General features: G+C 34.3%; 1 protein-coding gene and 1 pseudogene across 1 annotated transcript in view; one reads left to right on the top strand and one right to left on the bottom strand.

Moving 5' to 3' along the window:
- LOC107708117 (extended synaptotagmin-1-like) overlaps nucleotides 1-19,431 on the top strand; it is a 50,106-nt gene extending 30,675 nt beyond the window's left edge. Inside the window, exons 14-40 of the mRNA XM_016512263.1 lie at nucleotides 3,167-3,238; nucleotides 3,309-3,395; nucleotides 3,575-3,724; nucleotides 4,074-4,190; nucleotides 4,342-4,518; nucleotides 5,601-5,686; nucleotides 5,776-5,824; nucleotides 5,914-6,003; nucleotides 6,076-6,171; nucleotides 6,855-6,926; nucleotides 7,029-7,115; nucleotides 7,222-7,368; nucleotides 8,801-8,904; nucleotides 9,582-9,744; nucleotides 9,834-10,010; nucleotides 14,059-14,141; nucleotides 15,124-15,172; nucleotides 15,259-15,348; nucleotides 15,437-15,532; nucleotides 15,742-15,813; nucleotides 15,931-16,017; nucleotides 16,716-16,862; nucleotides 16,949-17,088; nucleotides 17,201-17,332; nucleotides 17,680-17,788; nucleotides 18,461-18,510; nucleotides 18,646-19,431. Coding sequence (XP_016367749.1) covers nucleotides 3,167-3,238; nucleotides 3,309-3,395; nucleotides 3,575-3,724; nucleotides 4,074-4,190; nucleotides 4,342-4,518; nucleotides 5,601-5,686; nucleotides 5,776-5,824; nucleotides 5,914-6,003; nucleotides 6,076-6,171; nucleotides 6,855-6,926; nucleotides 7,029-7,115; nucleotides 7,222-7,368; nucleotides 8,801-8,904; nucleotides 9,582-9,744; nucleotides 9,834-10,010; nucleotides 14,059-14,141; nucleotides 15,124-15,172; nucleotides 15,259-15,348; nucleotides 15,437-15,532; nucleotides 15,742-15,813; nucleotides 15,931-16,017; nucleotides 16,716-16,862; nucleotides 16,949-17,088; nucleotides 17,201-17,332; nucleotides 17,680-17,788; nucleotides 18,461-18,510; nucleotides 18,646-18,673 — 2,757 coding nt within the window. The 3' untranslated portion in view covers nucleotides 18,674-19,431. The remainder of the gene's footprint in view (nucleotides 1-3,166; nucleotides 3,239-3,308; nucleotides 3,396-3,574; nucleotides 3,725-4,073; nucleotides 4,191-4,341; nucleotides 4,519-5,600; nucleotides 5,687-5,775; nucleotides 5,825-5,913; nucleotides 6,004-6,075; nucleotides 6,172-6,854; nucleotides 6,927-7,028; nucleotides 7,116-7,221; nucleotides 7,369-8,800; nucleotides 8,905-9,581; nucleotides 9,745-9,833; nucleotides 10,011-14,058; nucleotides 14,142-15,123; nucleotides 15,173-15,258; nucleotides 15,349-15,436; nucleotides 15,533-15,741; nucleotides 15,814-15,930; nucleotides 16,018-16,715; nucleotides 16,863-16,948; nucleotides 17,089-17,200; nucleotides 17,333-17,679; nucleotides 17,789-18,460; nucleotides 18,511-18,645) is intronic.
- A 32-nt stretch (nucleotides 19,432-19,463) lies between these two features.
- LOC107708116 (eukaryotic translation initiation factor 6-like) overlaps nucleotides 19,464-21,168 on the bottom strand; it is a 5,241-nt pseudogene continuing 3,536 nt past the window's right edge.

Raw genomic sequence — 21,168 nt, 5'->3', positions numbered from 1 at the left:
ATGCAGACATGGTTTTATGTTTACGCGGCGCAATGCAACGCAACGCGTAAAACGACAGTATAAAGGCTGATTTATACTTCTGCGTCGGAACTACACCGTAACCTTTACGCCGTAGGCTATGCGTCAGTTTTCATTTATACTTCTGCGTCGTTGTCCGCGTCAACGTGCAGTACACATGCAAACCGCTAGTCAGCAGTGTCCACGGGCATGTCTTTCATCAACATTGACACAATCATGTCGTTTGAACCCCACACCCTTCATACGCTGACATGTTTTAATCGCACCAAGTCACCAAGAAGAGTTGTACACACACCCTTATATTGGCTATGGGAACTGTCATAAAGTGTGTTGAAATGAGCTGCTGCCATTCTGGAATGTTTTGAATTTTTAAAAAAAACTGCTTTTGTATAGAAGATTAACCGATTAAACATTTCAAGTCCGTCTAGCCATATCTCAGCCCGGGAGCAGGTCAACAAGTCAAGGCAGGACGGCGATCATTACCAGCACCTCAAGCATTATAGAGAATATTACTGAATTCATGACAGCCAATTTCACTGTATTTTTTTTTTGTTAAAACTTAAATTAATGCCAGCTAGCAAAAATGTCATTACCATCAGTCAGTTGATGGTATATTTGTTGTAAAATAAGATAAAAATGTTAATATTACTAAAAATAGGACCATATTTTGTTGTTTGTGTCATCAGCAAATTCTTGTATCACTGCCAGTGTTGGGGAAAGTTACTTTTGAAAGTAATGCATTACAATATTGCGTTCCTCCCTAAAAAAGTAACTCATTACGTTACTTAGTTACTTTTTATGGAAAGTAATGCGTTACGTTACTTTTGCGTTACTTTTTAAATCTGGACAGGGCTTGCTTGTTTGTTTTTAAAATAAAAAAAGTTCTGTTTTTGGCAAATATAAAAGCCTTTTCACACCAAAAATGAAATGAATAAGCTTCAGGCTGAAGGGAAAGTAAATTTACGTCTGTACAGTAGAATGCAGAAGAAGAAATTTCAACACACTTCAGCAATAAAAAAAAAGACACCAAATGTTTGTCTAGAGTCATTTTTGCTTATTAGTATGGTTGAACTGGATCATCGAAGGTCAGAAGCAAAGACATTGGTTAATAGAATGGGATTAAATACATAAAGGATATTTGTGTTGTTTAACATTTAATTATTGCAGGTTTGCGTCATATTCTGAGTTGCATTATTTTTATTCATTTTGAGGAATACTGAATCTGTGTTTTTTGTTTTTTTGTGAGTGATGAATTAATGCATATCATAATTTTTTTTGAACTACAGTAACATCTTCTGATTTCTCTCAACATGGGGACAGGAGAGCTGTCAATCAATAAATAGAAAAAAATTAAAAGTAACTTGTGTTACTTGTTTGAAAAAGTAACTCAGATATTCTCTTGTAAATTAAAAAGTAATGCGTTACTTGAAAAAAGTAATCTGATTGCATTACTTGTAATATATTACCCCCAACACTGTTAATAAACATACTAAATAATTTCTGGATGAATGTCAGAAAATGCAGAAAGGTTTCTGTGTGGAGTTAGGATACAGAAAACATCATTAGCTCAGTAAAACAAACAACAGAAGTCAAAGGAAAGCCCCACCATTATTGGAAAAACAAATGTGTGTGTGTGTGTGTGTGTGTGTACATGTTTTTCTATCACGGTGGGGACATAAACCTGAATACACACAGACTCATGGGGACTTGTGTTTGCACAGTATAAAAACCATTACGCCTATGGAGAGTCCCCACATGGATAGTAAACCAGATGTGTGTGTGTGAGAATACCTCTGGCTACCCACAACCTGCCATTTCCCTTTTATGTTTGGCAGCAGACTGGCAGACGCCCATTCTGAAACTAGAAAATAAGGACTGCAGCCATGTCTACAGAAACTATTAAGTGTAACTCTAGATTATATATCTTCACCTATTCAGCTCATGGCCTTGATAGAGCACTTTGTGAAAGCACTCGCACCGTTTCCCGCATCCAGAATATTTTACCAGAAGTGCAAGGGCAAAAGAGTTTGCTGAGAGGAACACACTGATACTTAAAACTCTTGAAATAAGTACACACTTGTGTCGAGTGAACATCCCAGAGCACTCACGCTTCCAGTGCTGTGGTCTGGAGGATTTCAAATCAATGTTCTGGCTTCATTGTGAGCTAGGCTTTGCTGCTGTATGCTGTCGGTGATCACGCATAATAATTTAGACTCGTTCCTCGGTTCTCAAGCAAAAAATGGTTTTACAGTAATGCACTTACTTGTGAGAAAAGTAAAAAGCTGCACCTGAAATCATGTACTGTCAGTAAATGTTCTGCATTTGACAAAAAACTTAATTCTTGGCCATCAGTAAAGTGCGGTTTATCATATATGCATTCATGTAGTATGAATATAGTAGTATATCAAAATAAGACATACAGTGTTTCATGAATACTGGATATTTACACATGCTACTCATTTGGCATACCGCTTTTCTCATGATGTTCAGATGAAGGTGTACAGTATTTTGAGTATGTAACCATAAGATGGATGTAATATTCAAAAGTTTGGTGTAAGATTTATTTATAAAAGAAATTAATACTTTTATGCAGCAAAGATGCATTCAATTGTTCAAAAGTGACAGTAAAGCCAATTACAATGTAAGAAAAGATTTCTATTTCAAATTAATTCTGTTCTTTTCGGCAAAGAATCCTGTTTCCTCAAATACACAAAGCAGCTCATCGGTTTTTAACACTGATTATAATAAATGTTTCTTAAGCAGCAAATCATATTAGAATGATTTCTGAAGGATCATGTGACACTGAAGACTGGAGTAATGATGCTGAAAATTCAGCTTTACATCACAGCAATAAATTACATTTTAAAATATATTCAATTAGAAAACAGTTATTTGAAATTGTAATCATATTCTACAATATTACTGTTTTTTTGATTAAATAACTGCAGCCTTGAAGAGACTTCTTTCAAAAACATTACAAAATATTATATCATAGAGTCGCTTGCTAACTGTATTTCTGTAAAGTTTTATGAATTAGTTAAACAGTTAAAACAGGAAATCTAATCATATTAGTGACAAAATGATAAAAGAACTACAATGCATTTGCTGCGGTGTGTTTGTTTTTAAGTGTATTTGTGTCTGTGTTCAGATGAAGAAAGGCAATAAGGATCCCAATCCGATCGTTCAAATCTCAGTGCAAGATGTTACTCGTGACAGCCGGGTAAGATGCACACCTACCATCCGTCCCATGTGACTCGCTCTTCTCGCTCACTCATTTCCCTTCCTCTTAGATTTGCTGGAATACCGTGAACCCCCAGTGGGAGGACGCTTTCACTTTCTTCATCAGAGATCCAAGCAAACAGGACATCAGCGTACAGGTATGCTAACATCATCTGCCTGGAACTAACATTCGTCTGGTCTGATCTGTTTATAAACCCACAGCTCTAAAGGCTGCTGTAAACGGGGCTCTTATGTGAATGCTTGCAGTATTTTTTCCACATGTGAATTTTGCTAGTTCACATTCATGTTACTTAAGCCATTTTTCCATCTCTTTCAGGTGAAGGATAATGACCGTGTTCAGGATTTGGGAAGTCTGTCCATTCCTGTTTCCCGTCTTCTCTCTTGTCAAGATCTGAATTTGGACGAGTGGTTTAATCTGGAGAATTCTGGTCCAGAAAGCCGCATCCACATCAACACAGTGCTCAGGGTAAATTCATCTGACACACAATACACAATAAATATTATTTTCTTATTATTATCAATGTGTGCTGCTATTTTTGTGGAAACCAAAATTATGATTTTTTTGATGAATAGAAAGTTCAAAAGAACAGCATTTATTTGAAATAAGAGATCCTTTGTAACATTACGCATGTCTTTCCTGTCACTTTAGATCAATTTAATGCATCTTTGCTGTATAAAAGTATTCATTTATTTCAAAAAAACAAAAATCGTACTCATCCCAAACCTTTAAACAGGAGTTGATGATGTTATACAGATTTCAAATGCATTATATTTGGAAAAAGAGTCTCATTCTTTGTTGATGTCATTTCCTGCAGGTGCTCTGGTTGGATGAAGCCGCCGTAACTTCCTCTCTCCTCTCCAGTGACCCTCTTTCAAAGAGTTCTGCATCACGTCCACAGAAGACGACGCCCCATTCCAGCTTCGCCACTGAGGTGTCCATGAGTCAGCACTGTCAATATCTCTATACTATTAATAATGTATCGCATTAGCCATACGAGTACGATATGTTCTGAAATCAGCATCCTTTAATGGTCCAATCGATCATAACCAACCTCTAAAATCATCTGCTCTTTGTTCCTGTAGGGGATGCTGCGTATCCACCTTGTGGAGGGTCAAAATCTGGTGGCGAAGGACAACATGATGGGTGGGATGGTGAAGGGCAAGAGCGACCCGTATGTCAAGATCCAAATTGGAGGTGAAACCTTTAAGAGTCAAGTGATCAAGGAGAACCTCAACCCCACCTGGAACGAGATGTATGAGGTGGGAATGCTGGGAAACACATTTAGAAATCAACTCTAGACACTATGTCGGGAATGGTATGCTACGGTACTACTCATGCAATTTATGCAGTTTGTAGTATGTATATTCTACATTTTTATTAGGCATGTAGGCTTTTGCTTAAAATGTGCTGTATACAATTAGAGCAGATTGCATGGAATACTTTATCCCATGATGCATTGCGCTCGACTTGACCTTTCATTTCCAGAAGGACAAATGAAACTGAAATTGATTTAAACCACAATTTTAACTAATGTTATTTTTTTTATTAGACTGCTAAAGTAATTTTCTTAAAAACTTGAATTCTTAATATAAAATAACCATATTTATTTCCAAACATAACTGGATATGACATATTAAATGAAATGTACATAATATATTTTATATATTTATATTTATTTGTTTTAAAAATGTAATATGGTCATGCAACAGTGTTTAAAATGTGTATTTTTGCATGTTGCATGCTGTTCACAATGCAATTCAAAAGGCTTTACAAGCATAAAGATGTAATTAAAAATAATACTAAAGTAGTTTATAATTAACTATAAAAATAACTGTTGCATGTCAGCGGATATGTACTGTTTACATACGATTCTTAAAATAATAATAAAAAAAAGATTAAAAAAAAAAAATAGTAGTCTGTATATAGCATACTGCAAATTAAGCCCTATGCAGGTGTTCAAAACATTTATTTGTGGGACTTTTTCCTTATTAAATGAAAATAATGCTAAAATAAGTTATAAACACTACAATAGTGTATAGCTATCTAACAAAATATAAAAATAAATAAATATATATATAAAAATATATAATATAAAAAATTAACTTATAATAAAAATAACTGTTTTATGTCAATAATTGCATACTGTTTACATGCTATTTTTTTTATAAAAATATCAGTCCGTATACAGTAGGTACTGTAAATTATGCGTTACGCAAGTGTTCAAAACATTTATCTGTTGGACTTTTTTCCTTATTTAAGCTGCAGAATCTTTACCAAATGATTGTTTGACAGCATGACAGCGTATTTGTAACTTTTTTTATTTCCCATTATTATTTTTAAGGTGGTTTTGACGCAGCTTCCTGGTCAAGAGTTGACACTGGAAGTTTTTGATAAGGACATGGACATGAAAGATGACTTTATGGGCAGGTATGAAGACTGCTGTCAATATAATCCATAAGAACTCTAAGCATTGTTTTGTTTTAGCATTATTTAGGCATATATTGTTTTTCTTTTAGGCTGAAGATGAATCTGAGTGACATAATCAGCTCTCAATACATTAATGAAGTGAGTATATGCGCATCAGTTGTAATAAGTCTAAAAAATAAGCTGTATGAATATACTGATACATGTGTGCTCTTGTGTTTGTGTGTCAGTGGTTTACTCTGAGCGACGTTAAGCGTGGCCGTGTTCATCTCGCTCTGGAATGGCTGCCCGCTGTAACACAGCCAGAGAAACTACAGCAGGTGAGCAAAACCAATCTGTGTTGACAATGCATTGATCAAACTAACTGGTTAACTGGGCGATTTATTCGTCAGGTGTTGCAGTACCAGTCAAAGAGCTCATACCTGAATAAGACCGTGCCGACTGCCGCTCTCTTGTTTGTGTATGTGGAGCGCGCGCATGAGCTTCCTGTGAGTATGACACAAATGACATCTCTTTAATATCTTAATATCTCTGTTGTTTAGAAGAAAAGGAGACTGGGATCCTCCTGTTTGATTTTTCTTCTGAGAAGACGACTTTCGTAATTTTGCATGTATCTCCTCTAAAGTGTAACTGTGCTAGTATTTGTCAAGAAACAGTGCGCATTCAGAAGTCTGAAACATTTACCCATATTTGTGACCCTGGACCACAAAACCAGTCATAAGGGTCAATTTTTCGAAATTGAGATTTATACATCATCTGAAAGCTGAATAAATAAGCTTCATTGATGTATGGTTTGTTAGGACAGGACAATATTTGGCCGAGATACAACTATTTGAAAATCTGGAATCTGAGGGTGCAAAAAAATCAAAATATTGAGAAAATCGCCTTTAAAGTTGTCCAAATGAAGTTCTTAGCAATGCATATTGCTAATCAAAAATTAAGTTTTGATATATTTACGGTAGGAAATTTACAAAATATCTTCATGGAACATGATCTTTACTTAATATCCTAATGATTTTGCCATACAAGAAAAATCAATAATTTTGACCCATACAATATATTTTTGGCTATTGCTACAAATATACCCCAGCGACTTAAGACTGCTTTTGTGGTCCAGGGTCACATTTGCTGTCTGAGATGTTCTCATAAGGCTTATTGTTTCTGTGTTTAGTTGAAGAAGAGTGGAAAGGAGCCTAAAGTTGGAGCTGAGCTGATTTTGAGAAGAACTTCTCATAGAACCACGGTGAGAAACTGTTTTTGCACAAATACTGTTGAATTAATTCATTAATGATGTGTGGCTACAATTCATTATTTTTTTTCTTTTACTTGATACGGTGTGATGAAGGTATGCGATCGCACCAGCTCTCCCCGGTGGGACGAGGCATTCCACTTCCTGGTTCAAGATCCATTGAACGAAGACCTTGTTGTGAAGGTCAGAGAATGCAAACAGCACATTTTTGTTATACAACTGTAGTGTTTGGCTTGCAACGCACCCTCCCACCTGACTTGAACCTTTCTACCTCACTTTGTCTCTGCAGTTGACCCACAACTGGGACTTCTCTCTGGGATCTGTGGTGATTCTCGTCAAAGAGCTTCTCTCTGAGCCAGATCTGATGCTGGACCAGTGGCTCGATCTGGATGGAGCGTCACCCCAGAGTCAGATTCTGCTCAGAGCTCAGCTGAAGGTAGAACACACACACAGACATATTCTATTATTTTAAATGTTTTTGAAAGAACCCAGGCTGCATTTATTTGATAAAAAAATACAGTAAACACAGAAAAATTGTGAAATATTATTACAATTCAAAATAACTGTTTTCTATTTTAATAGATTTTAAAATGTTATTTATTCCTGTGATGCAAAGCTGAATTATCAGCAGCCATTACTATTACTCATTACTCTTCATTGGCGCTTAATATTTTTTGTGGAAACCATGGTGCATTTATTTTCATAATTTTTGGATGAATAGAAATTTCAAAGGAACAGCATTTTTATTAAATGGATGGTCTTAAATCAGAGCTGAAACTCTTAAATTCATAAAGTCATGGCATTAAATCTTGCATGCACTGCAAAAAATGAATATCTTCCTCTGTATTTTTGAATTCCTTTACAAATATCTAAACATCCTTGAATCAAGACACATTTACTTTTGAGAGGCAAAATTAAGAAATGAATTCTTGTTTTCTGATAAATTGAACTAAATGCTTAAAACAAAAACGAATATCTGTCAGTAGGGTATGAAAATTACTTTTCCGTTTGAATCAAGTTGATTTTCTGAGCACATTGGCAGATATGTGACCCTGGACCACAAAACCAGTCATAAGGGTCAATTTTTCGAAATTGAGATTATACATATACACTGAATAAATAAGCTTTCCATTAATGTATGGTTTGTTAGGACAGGACAATATTTGGCCGAGATACAACTATTTGAAAATCTGGAATCTGAGGGTGCAAAAAAATCTAAATATTGAGAAAATTGCCTTTAAAGTTGTCCAAATGACGTTCTTAGCAATGCATATTACTAATCAAAAATTAAGTTTTAATATATTTACAGTACGAAATTTACAAAATATCTTCATGGAACATGATCTTTACTTAATATCCTAATGATTTTTGGCATAAAAGAAAAATCTATCATTTTGACCCATACAATGTATTTTTGGCTATTGCTACAAATATACCCCAGCGACTTAAGACTGCTTTTGTGCTCCAGGGTCACATATGTGTTCCTGTTTTATTCAAAAACTCATTCATTTTGAGCAGTTTAATGAAAAAAATACTTCTTTTCTCATGTCATTTTGCTTAAGTAAATGCATCTTGATTTAAAAATTCTAATTATTCATTTATATTATACCTTCAAATTATTCATTAAATTGTCTTTACTTGGTCTTTTCAAGTCTGGTTTCCAAACAAAATAATATTCTATCTGACCCCAAACTTTTGAATTGTAGAATGAAAGAGTAGCCTATACATTCTGCAGAATATCATGTAAAAGTTTCAAGAAGAAAAGAATCTGGTTCATTCAGTGGTATATGATGGCAGAATTGTCCTGTCTGCTTGAACTGTCCCATTAAAGTATTTGGTATTGATGTGATGTTTTCTTTATGTTGTAGATTCTTTGCTCTAAAGAGACAGAGAGCTCTGAAGACCATGAGGAACCTAAACGTCCTGAAGTGTGCAGCATTAGAAGAAAACAGGAGGAGGAATTAGTGCAGATGTGAGAGGAGGAGAATATTCATGTGTCGCAGTGCCTTAAAGGGATAGTTCACCCAAAAATGAAAATTTGAGGTTTATCTGCAGAAACAAAGTCACCTCTGTCTTGGATGCCCTGGGGGTAAGCAGATAAACATCACATTTTCATTTTTGGGTGAACTATCCCTTTAAACTGAAGTTCCTATTTACGATAGATCTGCAGAACTACCAACTGATATTTCGCTCGTAATTTCTCTTCAAATTTAAAAATCTCTTCTCTTTATAAAACCAGCATGATGAAATCCATCAACTAGTTAATAACAATAGAAATAATTAGTAATAATTTTATCATAAACAGATGTATTTAAGTAAGTGTTTGTTTATTGATTATAGTTGACTGTTAAGTGTATTTATGGATATTTATTGATTGATGTTTAAGAGGAACAATGTTTTCTGTTCATATTGTGACGTGACATGACATGTGGCCAAGTATGGTGACCCATACTCGGAATTAGTGCTCTGCATTTATCCCATCCAAAGTGCACACACACAGCAGTGAACACACACACACCGTGAACACACACCCGGAGCAGTGGTTGTTGCATGTTATGTAAGTTCTTTGGCCACGTAAAGCGAAAAGACTTAAAGAAATACACTTTCTTTGACTTTGACGTGTGTGTCTGTTTGTTTGGGGGGTCTTAGGTCTAGCTTTGAGGAGGTCCCACCATCTCCTGTCAGCAGGACTTCCTCTGTGTCAGTCCCAGAAGAGGAAGAAGTCCCAGAGGTCACAGAGGACCCAGAAGTTTCTAGTTCAGATGACCTTCGTCCCTTGCACACCATCCCTGACCCCAGCTTTGGTGCTGAGGTGAGAAATGTTAAGATGGATGGTGGACTGTTGATATGGCTTATAAAAGCAAACATACCAACATAATGGGGTGACCTTATGTTTTTTAGGGCGTGCTCCGCCTCCACCTGCTGGAAGCTGAAGATCTGGTTGCAAAGGACAACATGATGGGTAGGATGGTGAAGGGGAAGAGCGACCCGTATGTCAAGATACATATCGGAGACACAGTCTTTAAGAGTCATGTGATCAAGGAGAACCTCAACCCCACCTGGAACGAGATGTATGAGGTGCGTTTAGGTCCTCAGATGTTGTTTTAGTTGATATTAAACATGGTTTTCAAAATAATATCCTGTGATCAATGCTTTTTCCAGCAGGTTATGACCTCCAGGTCAACCTCTGATGTCCTTGTGGAGGTTTTCGACAAGGATGTGGACAAAGACGACCTTTTAGGGAGGTATGTGGCCGTGCTTTTATTGCTAACTAAAACTAAAGCTATTTAAAAAAAAACTGTGCGTTAATTGAAATAAAATATAAATATTAGATGAAAAATGTAAACAAAAATTAGAAATGCTGCCTTGTTTAGTTGAAATGCTAAAATGACTTTAAAACTAAAATTATAAAATAATTTTATATATATATATATATATATACAGTATATATATTTAGTGCTGTCAAACGATTCATCCAAATTAAAGTTTTTGTTTACATAATGTGTGTGTGTGTGTGTATGTGTGTACTGTGTATATTAAAAAAATTATAATAAAGTATATACAGTATAAGCAATGAAAATGCAAACTAAAATCAAAAGATGTAATTAAAAATTAACATAAAAAATGGAAATATAAATATAAAAGCTAATTTAAAGCATTTATTACTCGTCCATGTCATGTAATGCATATTTTTATATTAATTTTGCTTGGCCACAGGATAAAAATCAGCTTACAGGAGATCATTCAGTCCCAGCTGACTGACAAAGTGAGTGATTCATCACTGATATCTTTCCTCATTCTCTTTCATGTATTTATTTTGAGTAATTTAGAGATTGATTGAATTAAATTGGCATTTACAGAGGATTGCTAATAAGTTTACTGGTAACGTGACAAAGTGTCATATTAGCAATTTAGTGGTATTACTGTTTTTTGATTATTCATTTCTGAGTAGATAATGTTTTTATGTAATGATTAATAATTTTTAGTTTTGCAAATTTCATTGTGTTTTCTTTCTCTGTGTCAGTGGTTTTCTCTGAGTGACGTCAAACATGGCCGGGTTCATATGATTCTGGAATGGCTGCCTACAGTCACACAACCTGACAGACTACAAAAGGTCATCATTAAATCTGTTATGTTATGTTATGTTATGTTATGTTATGCAGACTTATGTTTTTTGAGTTGTAAAAGTAGTTTGATCTGTATGCGATCCATCTAGACATTTTTTTATTTAATGGATTTATTTCAAGTACCTCCTGAAATTTTAAGTGATTCTCTAATATTTCAGTAAAAATAATGAATGAAATGAAAAATAATAAATGTAATGACTAATTTTGTATGATCAGAGTAAAGTGTTATATTTGATGGTTTAATTTTAATATAAAATTATTTAATTTAAAAATATTAACTTAACATTTATGACATATTTTGAATATATATTACATATTTATATAATTTAATTTGCTATTTTTGGAGTTTGCTTTTTAATTTTACTTGTCAAGTGAGACTTGTGATGTATGTATACACAGGGTCAAGATTAGTTTACCTTTCAGTAAAAATAATGAATACATTTAAAGAGTCATTTTGCATTAATGATTAATAAATGTAATTACTCATTTTGAGTGTTAGATCAGGATAAATTGTTACATTTGATGTCATTATTTTAAAATTAAATATTGTTTTAATGCATTAATTATTCATTTCTTAGTATGTTTAATGTGAATGTATTTTATACGGTTTAATTTGGTGTTCGAATTTCTTTTCTTGTTTTCTTTATGTCAGGCTCTGCAGTTACAGTCAGAGCATTCGTACCAGAACAAATCTGTGCCGTCAGCTGCTCTGTTCTTCATCCTCTTGGAGAGAGCTCATGACCTGCCGGTACGTCTTACAAGCATCATCACACACAAATACAGTTACACTATATTGGACGGAATTGTCCTAATACTGTGTCATGTGTGCAGCTGAAGAAGAGTGGAAAGGAGCCTAAAGCTGCTGCAGAGCTGGTGTTGGGCGACATTTCTCATAAAACCATGGTGGGAATTTGTGCCCTTTTGTAAAGATTAAGTTTTGTGTCAGTTTCTGACCCTTAATATAAGCAACTTCTTTGCTGGTCTGTTTAAAGGTGTGTGACCGCTCCACGTCTCCCGAGTGGAGTGAAGCTTTTCACTTCCTCATTCACAACCCTACAGAGGAAATTCTTATTATAAAGGTAAAATAGATGGAATTATTATGCTTGCTGCTTTTATTATGCATTACATTGACCATTTATAATATGTATAATATAGTAAAATAATACTAATAATGAGATAATTAATTATGTATAATAAAAGTTATATATATATGTATATATATATATGATTTAAAATACATTTTAATTTATTATAATATAATTTATTTAAATTTAATATATAACAATACTACTACTAGTAATAATAATAATAAATCATGATAATGATAACTATGATGATGGTGAATGATGAATATTAAATTTGTAATACATTTTAAGTTATTATAATTTATTTACATTTAAATTAATAATTAAAATAATATATTTTAAATAAAAATAATAATTATAGTAATATATAACACTACTTCTACTACTAATGATAATACTTTTTATTATTATTATTATTATTTAAATAAATATAATTTATGTATGCCACATATTCAGAGACTATATGAAATATTTGTACTTTTAATATATTATTATCTAATTATTTGTATTGTTTATAATGATATTATTAAATAATTAGAAATATATCATATTATTTGTCACACTGCTGGACCATTTAGAAAAAGGCGATTAGTTACAGGACCTAAAGTTTACACTTTCCCATGTATATTAATATAAATTTTAACTTGATTTTTCAGTATTGGTATAGTCCATGGACACATTGTGCATCAAAAACCCTTATATATATCCTTGTTCCCTTGTTCATCTTTTTCTCTCGTTTCACCGTAGCTTTCAAGTGCCTTTGAGCAGCCATTAGGCTCTGACACAAACTAATTTTCATTATTCAAAATTCGTATTTCATTAAAAACCGTTAAAAAGCTTGTTTTTTTATGTATATAAATGCTACATTTAATTTCTATACAGTCTCTATACAGACGCTTTTTGAAAATGTTTATTAAAGGTGCAAAAATTCATGAACAAAAAAACTTTACTTTTTCGAGCAGCATTTTGTGTGTACGGTTCTACTTTCAGTTTTGGTTTTCAACATAGCGTTTAAAAATACAACAACCGTTCTTTTTTCATTTTTTCGTAATGGTTAAAAAAACGAATGGGCACAAAAGTACACGGACCATAAATTAAGTTCAATTTATTTATTTATTTTTTTTATTCTGTTTTGATTAACACATATTTTGACAAACGTAAAGGTTTACTTTAATAACTATAATAATTCTGATTGTTGCTTATCATTTGCAGGATCTCAGCAATGTTCCTGATTCCACTACCAGTGAGGGTGGATGTATGGAACCAGTCAAAACATTTAGATCAGCCCACGAAGAGCAAAAACACATGGAAAAAGCAGAAGAGCAGTGAGTTAAAGATTTTAGATGGTTTTGTTAATCCTGATTTAGCTTGAATTAACAAAGTAATATATTATTGAAAATCATAATAATGCCGGGCCATCATATACAGATTGATTTATGTGTGTTTGTTCATGCTAAACAGGTCTCGCAAGAAGGTTTCTCCCAGTGTCCCTGCAGAGGAGTCAAAAGTCTCTAGCTCTACAGACGTACGACCCCAAAAGACTAGCCATGGCCCCAGCTTTGGCACCAAGGTGAGTGTTATCTTTTTGTTTAGGTTCTGTGATCTTCTAATGTTATTATTGTTTAATATCTGTCCCATAGGGGGTGCTGCGTATCCATCTTTTGGAAGCTCAGGATCTGGTAGCGAAGGACAACATGATGGGTGGGATGGTGAAGGGCAAGAGCGACCCCTATGTCAAGATTCATATCAGAGACACAACCTTTAAAAGTCATGTGATCAAGGAGAACCTCAACCCCACCTGGAACGAGATGTATGAGGTGGGAATGCTGGGAAATGTAGTTTGGAAAAATCAAGGTGTCACAGAAATTACTTCATAAGAGATTAATAGTTATGTTTCCCATTTTTATTTACTAGATGGTTCTGAGTCCTGATAATAATCTAGATGTGAAGTTTGAGGTCTATGATAAGGATTTTGAATCTGATGATTTCCTTGGAAGGTTAGTACATTTACAACCACTATTACTCATTAAGTCTTAACCCTCTAAGTGCCAAAGTCGCTCCTCTTTTCTGATCATTTGGAATGAGGATAAAAAGACAAAAAACAAAAAAAACATGCAAATCAGTTCAAACATCCATTCAATATCTATTATTTCCTGAATATTACTGATGAACTGATCAAAAAGTAGGCTACTGTTCACATGCGTTATACTACTATATAGTATAGTAATATAGAAATAATTTAGTATTTTCCCGTTTTATTGTTGGTTTCCTCTTTTCTGATCATTTGGAATGAGGATAAAAAGACAACAAAAAAACATGCAAATAAGTTCAAACATCAATTCAATATCTACTATTTCCTGAATATTATGAAATTCAAGATGGCCGCCCCCTGATGACGTCATAATATGCAAATTAGACGAGTATATTTACACCCCACATAAACTTTCTGGTCATGCCCAACATTTTTCTAATTTACAGTAGATCTCTATCTTTAAGCCCTTTCAAGCCACAAGCTTTTGAAATCTTGATGTCAAAATCCAGCATTTTTCCAAAAATCCCTGGCGCCTAAAGGGTTAAGAAACCAGATTTTTTTTTTGCATTATTACATAATTTTTTGGGACAACTAGGCACATTCCCCCTCCATTTCATATGTATCATGGTAGTATTGTTTTTGAATTTATGTTTATGATTTAAAAAAAGAAAAAACATTGTAGGCCTGCCTACTACAGTACACCATTTTCTGTAATATGTAAAAAAAAAAAAAAAGTCAAACTATTTTTGCTGTTGATTTTGGGGTGAAATATGTTTCTGTAATATGTAAAAAAAAAAAAAGTCAATCTATTTTTGCTGTTGATTTTGGGGTGAAATATGCCCCAGATACATTTTCATGAAATTTACTCTAAACATAAAAAACACTTTATTTCAGATAATATATTCATTAAATAAATGACATTTTACTTTGTCTTCGTGTGTGTTCAGGTTCAAGCTCAAACTTGGACATATCATCAGTACCCAGTATGATGATGAAGTGAGTATCAACACATTTGGCTCTGATTTGTAAGATCACAACACAGTGAGCACATTAATCATTTCCTGCTGCCTTTTCTTTTCCAGTGGTTTACTTTGAATGATATAAAACACGGTCGAGTCCATTTGGTCCTGGAATGGCTTCCCACCTCAACACAGCGGGATAGATTGGATCAAGTCAGTTTTTCATGAAGACACACAGAGTCTGTTGATTATTTGTTTTATATCAAATTGACTCAGTGCTAAAAGTTGTCTTTTTTACTAGGTAATGCAGATGCAAAGCTCTCAGACCTACCAGAACAAGTCTGTGCCGTCAGCAGCGTTGCTGTTTATTTATTTAGAAAGAGCTCATGATCTGCCTGTGAGTCTATATACTTCTATACACTGCATATATGCATATATGTATGTATGTATTTCTATTAATTATGAGTATCACTGTATGTATATTTACTAGAAATTGTCTTTATTAAAGCAATCTCTATAAAGTATTTAAATGACTGTAAATGTAATGAAAGTTCTGTTAATAAAAAGATCCTGTTAATAACTCTTGATGGTTGTCTTGGCATCTAGTTGAAGAAAAGTGGAAAGGAACCCAAAGCTGCTGCTGAACTTGTACTTGGAGCAACATCGTACAAAACCAAGGCAGGAGAATTTGCTCTATAATAGCAATCATGCAGTACTATAAAAAGTTATGTGGCATTTATTTTAATTCATTTGTAATATATTTAATTTCCTTTTTCTGTGCTCTCTCATGAAAAGGTGTGTGATCGATCAACTTCTCCTAACTGGAATGAAGCATTTGACTTTCTGGTTCACGACCCCAAAAAGGACATGCTTGTCATTAAGGTGAGGATATTTTAGCCTGAAATGCAGTTAATATAATTTTGTGAAGATTAGATGCAACAAAATGATGCAATGAATAATAAACTAATATTCAGCAGCTGCAATATATGACAATATATACTTAAAATTAGAGCCCGACCGATATGGGTTTTTTGGGGCCGATACCAATATTAGGGAGTAAAAAAAGGCCGATATCGACATATCGGCCGATATTTTTTGTGTATATTATAGTACAGTGCCAGTCAAAAGTTTGGACCATTTCAAGCATTTTATCTGCGTTATATGTTCTGTAAAAAAAATTTCATATCGGCGGCATATTCGCCGATACCGATATATCGGCGACAGGCTCATATCGGCCGATAATATCAGCAAAACGATATATCGATCGGGCTTTACTTAAAATTGTCATTATTGTATACACAGTGCAGGGCCTTAGTGTCCTTCAAGTTAAGTACACACTTAACTTGCTAAAAATACATCAACAAACCTAAACTAACTCGCTCCGCATGACAGTAGTTGACCTGAAAGAGAAACTGATTGTAGAAGAAGAGTTTACACTAATGCCTCTATTGCGCCCCTTGTGGCAGCACGAGAATACAACCAGTATTTGTGTTTAAAATAGAAGGGTTTCTGCGTTATGCTTCGCGTCTTAAATTATGATTATTTCAGACTCTCATTTGAGTTATTGTCATTCTGAGCAGATCTCAAGTGCCTGGGACCAACCTATGGGCTCTTTGGTTCTTCCAATCAGAGAGCTGCTTTCAAAACCAGATCTACTGATGGACCAGTGGCTCGATCTGGATGGAGCTTCACCAAAGAGCCAGATCCTACTCGGGGCACAGCTGAAAGTGAGACAACTTGAGCTATCTTCACTCATTTTGATCATTTTTGAGCACAAGATGTTTTGTTTAACTACTTTTTCTGTTTTATCCAGATCTTGGATTCAAAAATGGCCGCCTTAATAGCCATGGGTTCAGCTCCTGTGTTGAGTAATATGCAGACGGCCACCACTGGTCAGATCAAAATCTCCCTTTCCTTCCAGAAGAAGTTGACAGTAATCATCCATGCATGCAGGTCTGGTGTGATTAGAAACCCTTTTGACTCATTTCAAGTTCAGAAGTTGCCTATGTAAGTCTGAAGTTTGAGGTGAAGTGAGTGAGGGCGTTCTGTGTTTGTGTGTTTTCAGGGGTCTGGTTACATCATCTAAGGACAGCTTAGACACCTACGTCTCCCTCATTCTGCTGCCGGATAAAAGCAAGGCCACGAAAAGAAAAACAAGTGTGAAGAAGAAAAATCTGAACCCAGAGTTCACTGAAAGGTTTGGAGACGTGTGTGTGTGTGTGTCGTTCATGAATAAGGGCGATTCAAGTGAAGTCTTATCAGTTCTGTGAACTACGTACTATGGTAAATTACCTTACTTTTGCGTTGGAGCACCATCTAAACACAATGATGTGTTAATATAATTATTTAGTAACATATCGGAATACTATAAAGATAAGGGTGTGTTTAATTCATTTTCAAACATTGCGTTGTGTAAATCTGTCTTTTGATTTTATGATCTGAAATGTGTTTGCAGTTTCTGTCTTAGATGTGAAGTGGTTTTAAATGGGTTTTATCAGACCTTGACTCAGTGAGTGTGTCATAAACTGGAATGTTGTTCTGTAGGTTTGAGTTTGATATGAGTGTGGAGGACGCTCAGAGACGAGAGCTCAGCGTTTCTGTGAAAAACGCATCCTCGTCCTTCATGAATCGAGACAAAGACTTGATCGGCCAGGTCAGTCCGCCTGGGCTCACTTCAGCTCTACAGAAAAAAATAAACATAAAAAAACAGTGGTTTTTTTTTTCCTCCTTGTCCATTTAAAATATCTAGACATTCTAACACTCGTATGTGCACAAAATTGTGTAAGATAATAATTGTTTTCAGAGAATTTATCTTGAATTATGAGTTACTTTTTTGTATTCTTTGTCTTAAATAAAATTCTAACGAAATTTAAAGTGCACATGATTTTTTAAAAATATATTTCTTTAGATATTTTTACTGTAAAGCGAGACAAAAAAAATTGTCCTATGACTTTGTGCCATGAACAAATAACAGATTTTTATTGAATTTCATTTATGTAAATGTATTAAGAATAAAATTATATACAATTAACTATATAATTTTATTTGTATTCAATTTCATGAATAAATATTTTAATGTTCATATTTAATTTTATTATTTAATTTTTATTTAAAAATAAAATTATATATAAATTAATTTTATTTGTGTTACATTTTATAAATATTTGAATGTTTATAATATAATTTTATTATAAATATAATTTAAAAATATATAATTTTTTTCCCAATAAGTTATATTAATAATATTTATTTCATTTAATAATCATATTTAATTATCATTTTAACTATTTTAGTGTGTTAATGTATTGTTGATTTATTCTTGTAGGTGCAGATAGACCTGGGACATGTTGACTTAATCTCTGGAGTCACAGAATGGTTAGTTTTGGTAACATACAAATATTTTCCCATGGAATTATTGATTTATTTTGTTCTGATATCTGTTTAACTTCAATGACGGAATTTTTATTTGTGGATGAACTGTTCCTTAAATTGGTTTTCTTTCTCTGTCAGGTTTGATCTAAAAGAAGAGCAGAACTAACTGAACACAATGCTCTTGACCTGAGCACTTCACAGCCAACCTTAAACCTCTTCCTGAAGTTCATCAGGTTAACTTCGCTGCCGTGTATCGCTGCCAGTGCTTCCCTTCCCCCCCTTTTTTTTTTATAACTTCACAAACACACATATTTCTTCCCTCCATCTGTTTATTTATCAACATGATTTCGAGTGACCAGTTCATGTGATGAATGTGATTGATCTTTGTGGTTTGAACATATTGCTGCATTGAGTATTATATCAGAACTGATATATAAATTGGTGATGTCTGTAAAGTCAGTAATCAGACGACTGAATGTTAACCGTACGTATTTACAGAGATGAATGTTGAGCAGGTGTCTGGAAAGAGTCTCGTCTTCTTGTGCAGGTTGCAGGGACGTCGCATTTGTGCTGAAAATTATGTTTTAAAATGGGTTTTTAAAGCAAAGAAATGTTTTTGTTTTTATCAAACGTGACGATACAATAAGAAATCTTGTTTAAATGTACAAATTCATGAAAGATTATAATTGACAGATCTTTGTGCACCAAAAATATAAAGTGGTTTTATTTAGACAGTCTACATATCACCACCTAAAAACTTTATTTAAGATGACTTATGTGCTGTTACCACTGCAGATCTCCACAATCATAGTGTTGCGCTTCGAAAACTAGCTGCTGTTTACACATTGATGGGTCTTATGTAGCTTCTGCAGTCCATTGTGATGCCAAATATCTAGAAGCTCACGTTTTTTAGCCAAAACTGTTGTTAAAAGAAGAAATAATGAAGTTTAGTTGGATTTGAAATAATAATCAGAACATTTTTAATTGGATAAACTATATGTATTTCTCCAGACTTGAGTTGTCATCACATACCTGTCGATGAGCGAGTCTCTCATGGTAGTTGCGATGGCGCTGGGCTGCGTTTCACTCAATCTGAAGACGCTCTCGATGACGGACAGCTCAGTGCTCGTGGTGTCCAGCCCACAGAAGGCACACCAGTCGTTCACCACCATACCAGCAGCGATCACCTCACTCCCACGATTCACCGTTCCAGCCTTCACAGAGAAAACAATCAGAACACAATGAGGCCTCCCTGGTTACTGAAGGCACAGTAACTACCCACAAGCACCTGCTCCGCAATCGTCTGTCTGAACACTTCCACCTTGAGAGTGTCTGCAAGAATCTCTTCTGTTTCCTGTGGACAATAATTCCCATTAAAGCCCATTTAAGGTTTGGAGAAAGCAAACTCATTTCAAAGAGTCTTCCATTAGGGATGTTCTTACTCTGTCAAGATCAGGATGAACTAGAGCAACATAGTCATTACAAGCGATGACGTTCCCCAGCGCAGAAAGACGCTCTTCTACTCTCTGAATCCGCACTGAATCTGGCAGGCAGTTCCTAATGTGCTGTAACTCTTGATCTGTCGTGTTGTTCGGCACTAAGAGACCGTGACGATTTCCTGCAGAAGAAGAGCATCCCAAGACAGACACACAACATCTATTATACATCACGTATAAGAGGACATAAAAACGTACCAAGACCTACTCTGACCCGACTCAGTTTCATCACATTAAAGGTCTTGTTACATTATTTACGATGACCTGTATTTCAATCAGCATACAAGAAACAAAAATGATGTCAATCGATCACAAATTTGTAAAATAAATTGGATTGGATATATTTTCTCACCCACACACATTCTGCCAATGATTCGACATCCTGCTATAGAGGCATGAACGACGGGCATTGTTTCTGACAGTTCACCTTCAAAGACACTGGAAAAACAGGTATTCATCACAATCAGAACTGTACATCACGCTATATTGAGAAAAATGGATAATTTTGACCCATACAATGTATTTTTGGCTATTGCTACAAATATACCCCAGCGACTTAAGACAATTATCAATGAGTTAGCATCAGTGTAAAGAAATCAAGTAGTTCCTTGCATAAATATATAAAGTTTTCTGACAAAACACCAGTTGCTTCAGTCTAGGGTTTGACGATGTAGTGAATACATTTGCCCCATTAGTCATTTCACATACATTTATAGATAAATACTCAAGGTATATAATAGTCCGAAAATTAGGATTGGTAGAAAATCAACTATCACTGACTAAAAAGGCAAAGATTAAAACAAAAAATGAGTAACTTTGATAAACTTCTACACAAATGATCAAATACATCCTCTGTGTATGTATATTTTGCATAACAAATAATAATAGTGATTCTTATCTTAGTAAACACCACTACTGTTCAAAAGTTTAGGTCGGTAAGATTTTTTACAATTTTAAAAGGAGTCTCTTAAGCTCATCAAGGCAGCTTTTATTTGATTAAAAAACAGTAAAGACAGTAATTTTATGAAATATTATTACAATTTAAAATACCTGTTTTCCATTTGAATATATTGTAAAATGTAATTTATTGCTGTGATGCAAATCTGAATTTTCAGCATCATTTCTCCAGTCTTCAGTGTCACATGATCTTTCACAAATCATGTTG

Source organism: Sinocyclocheilus rhinocerous, unplaced genomic scaffold, assembly GCF_001515625.1.
Source record: "Sinocyclocheilus rhinocerous isolate Xijiao unplaced genomic scaffold, SAMN03320098_v1.1 scaffold113, whole genome shotgun sequence".
Lineage (NCBI taxonomy): Eukaryota > Metazoa > Chordata > Actinopteri > Cypriniformes > Cyprinidae > Sinocyclocheilus > Sinocyclocheilus rhinocerous.
The sequence above is the reverse complement of the archived record's forward strand: the minus strand, read 5'-3'. Positions and strand labels throughout refer to the sequence as shown.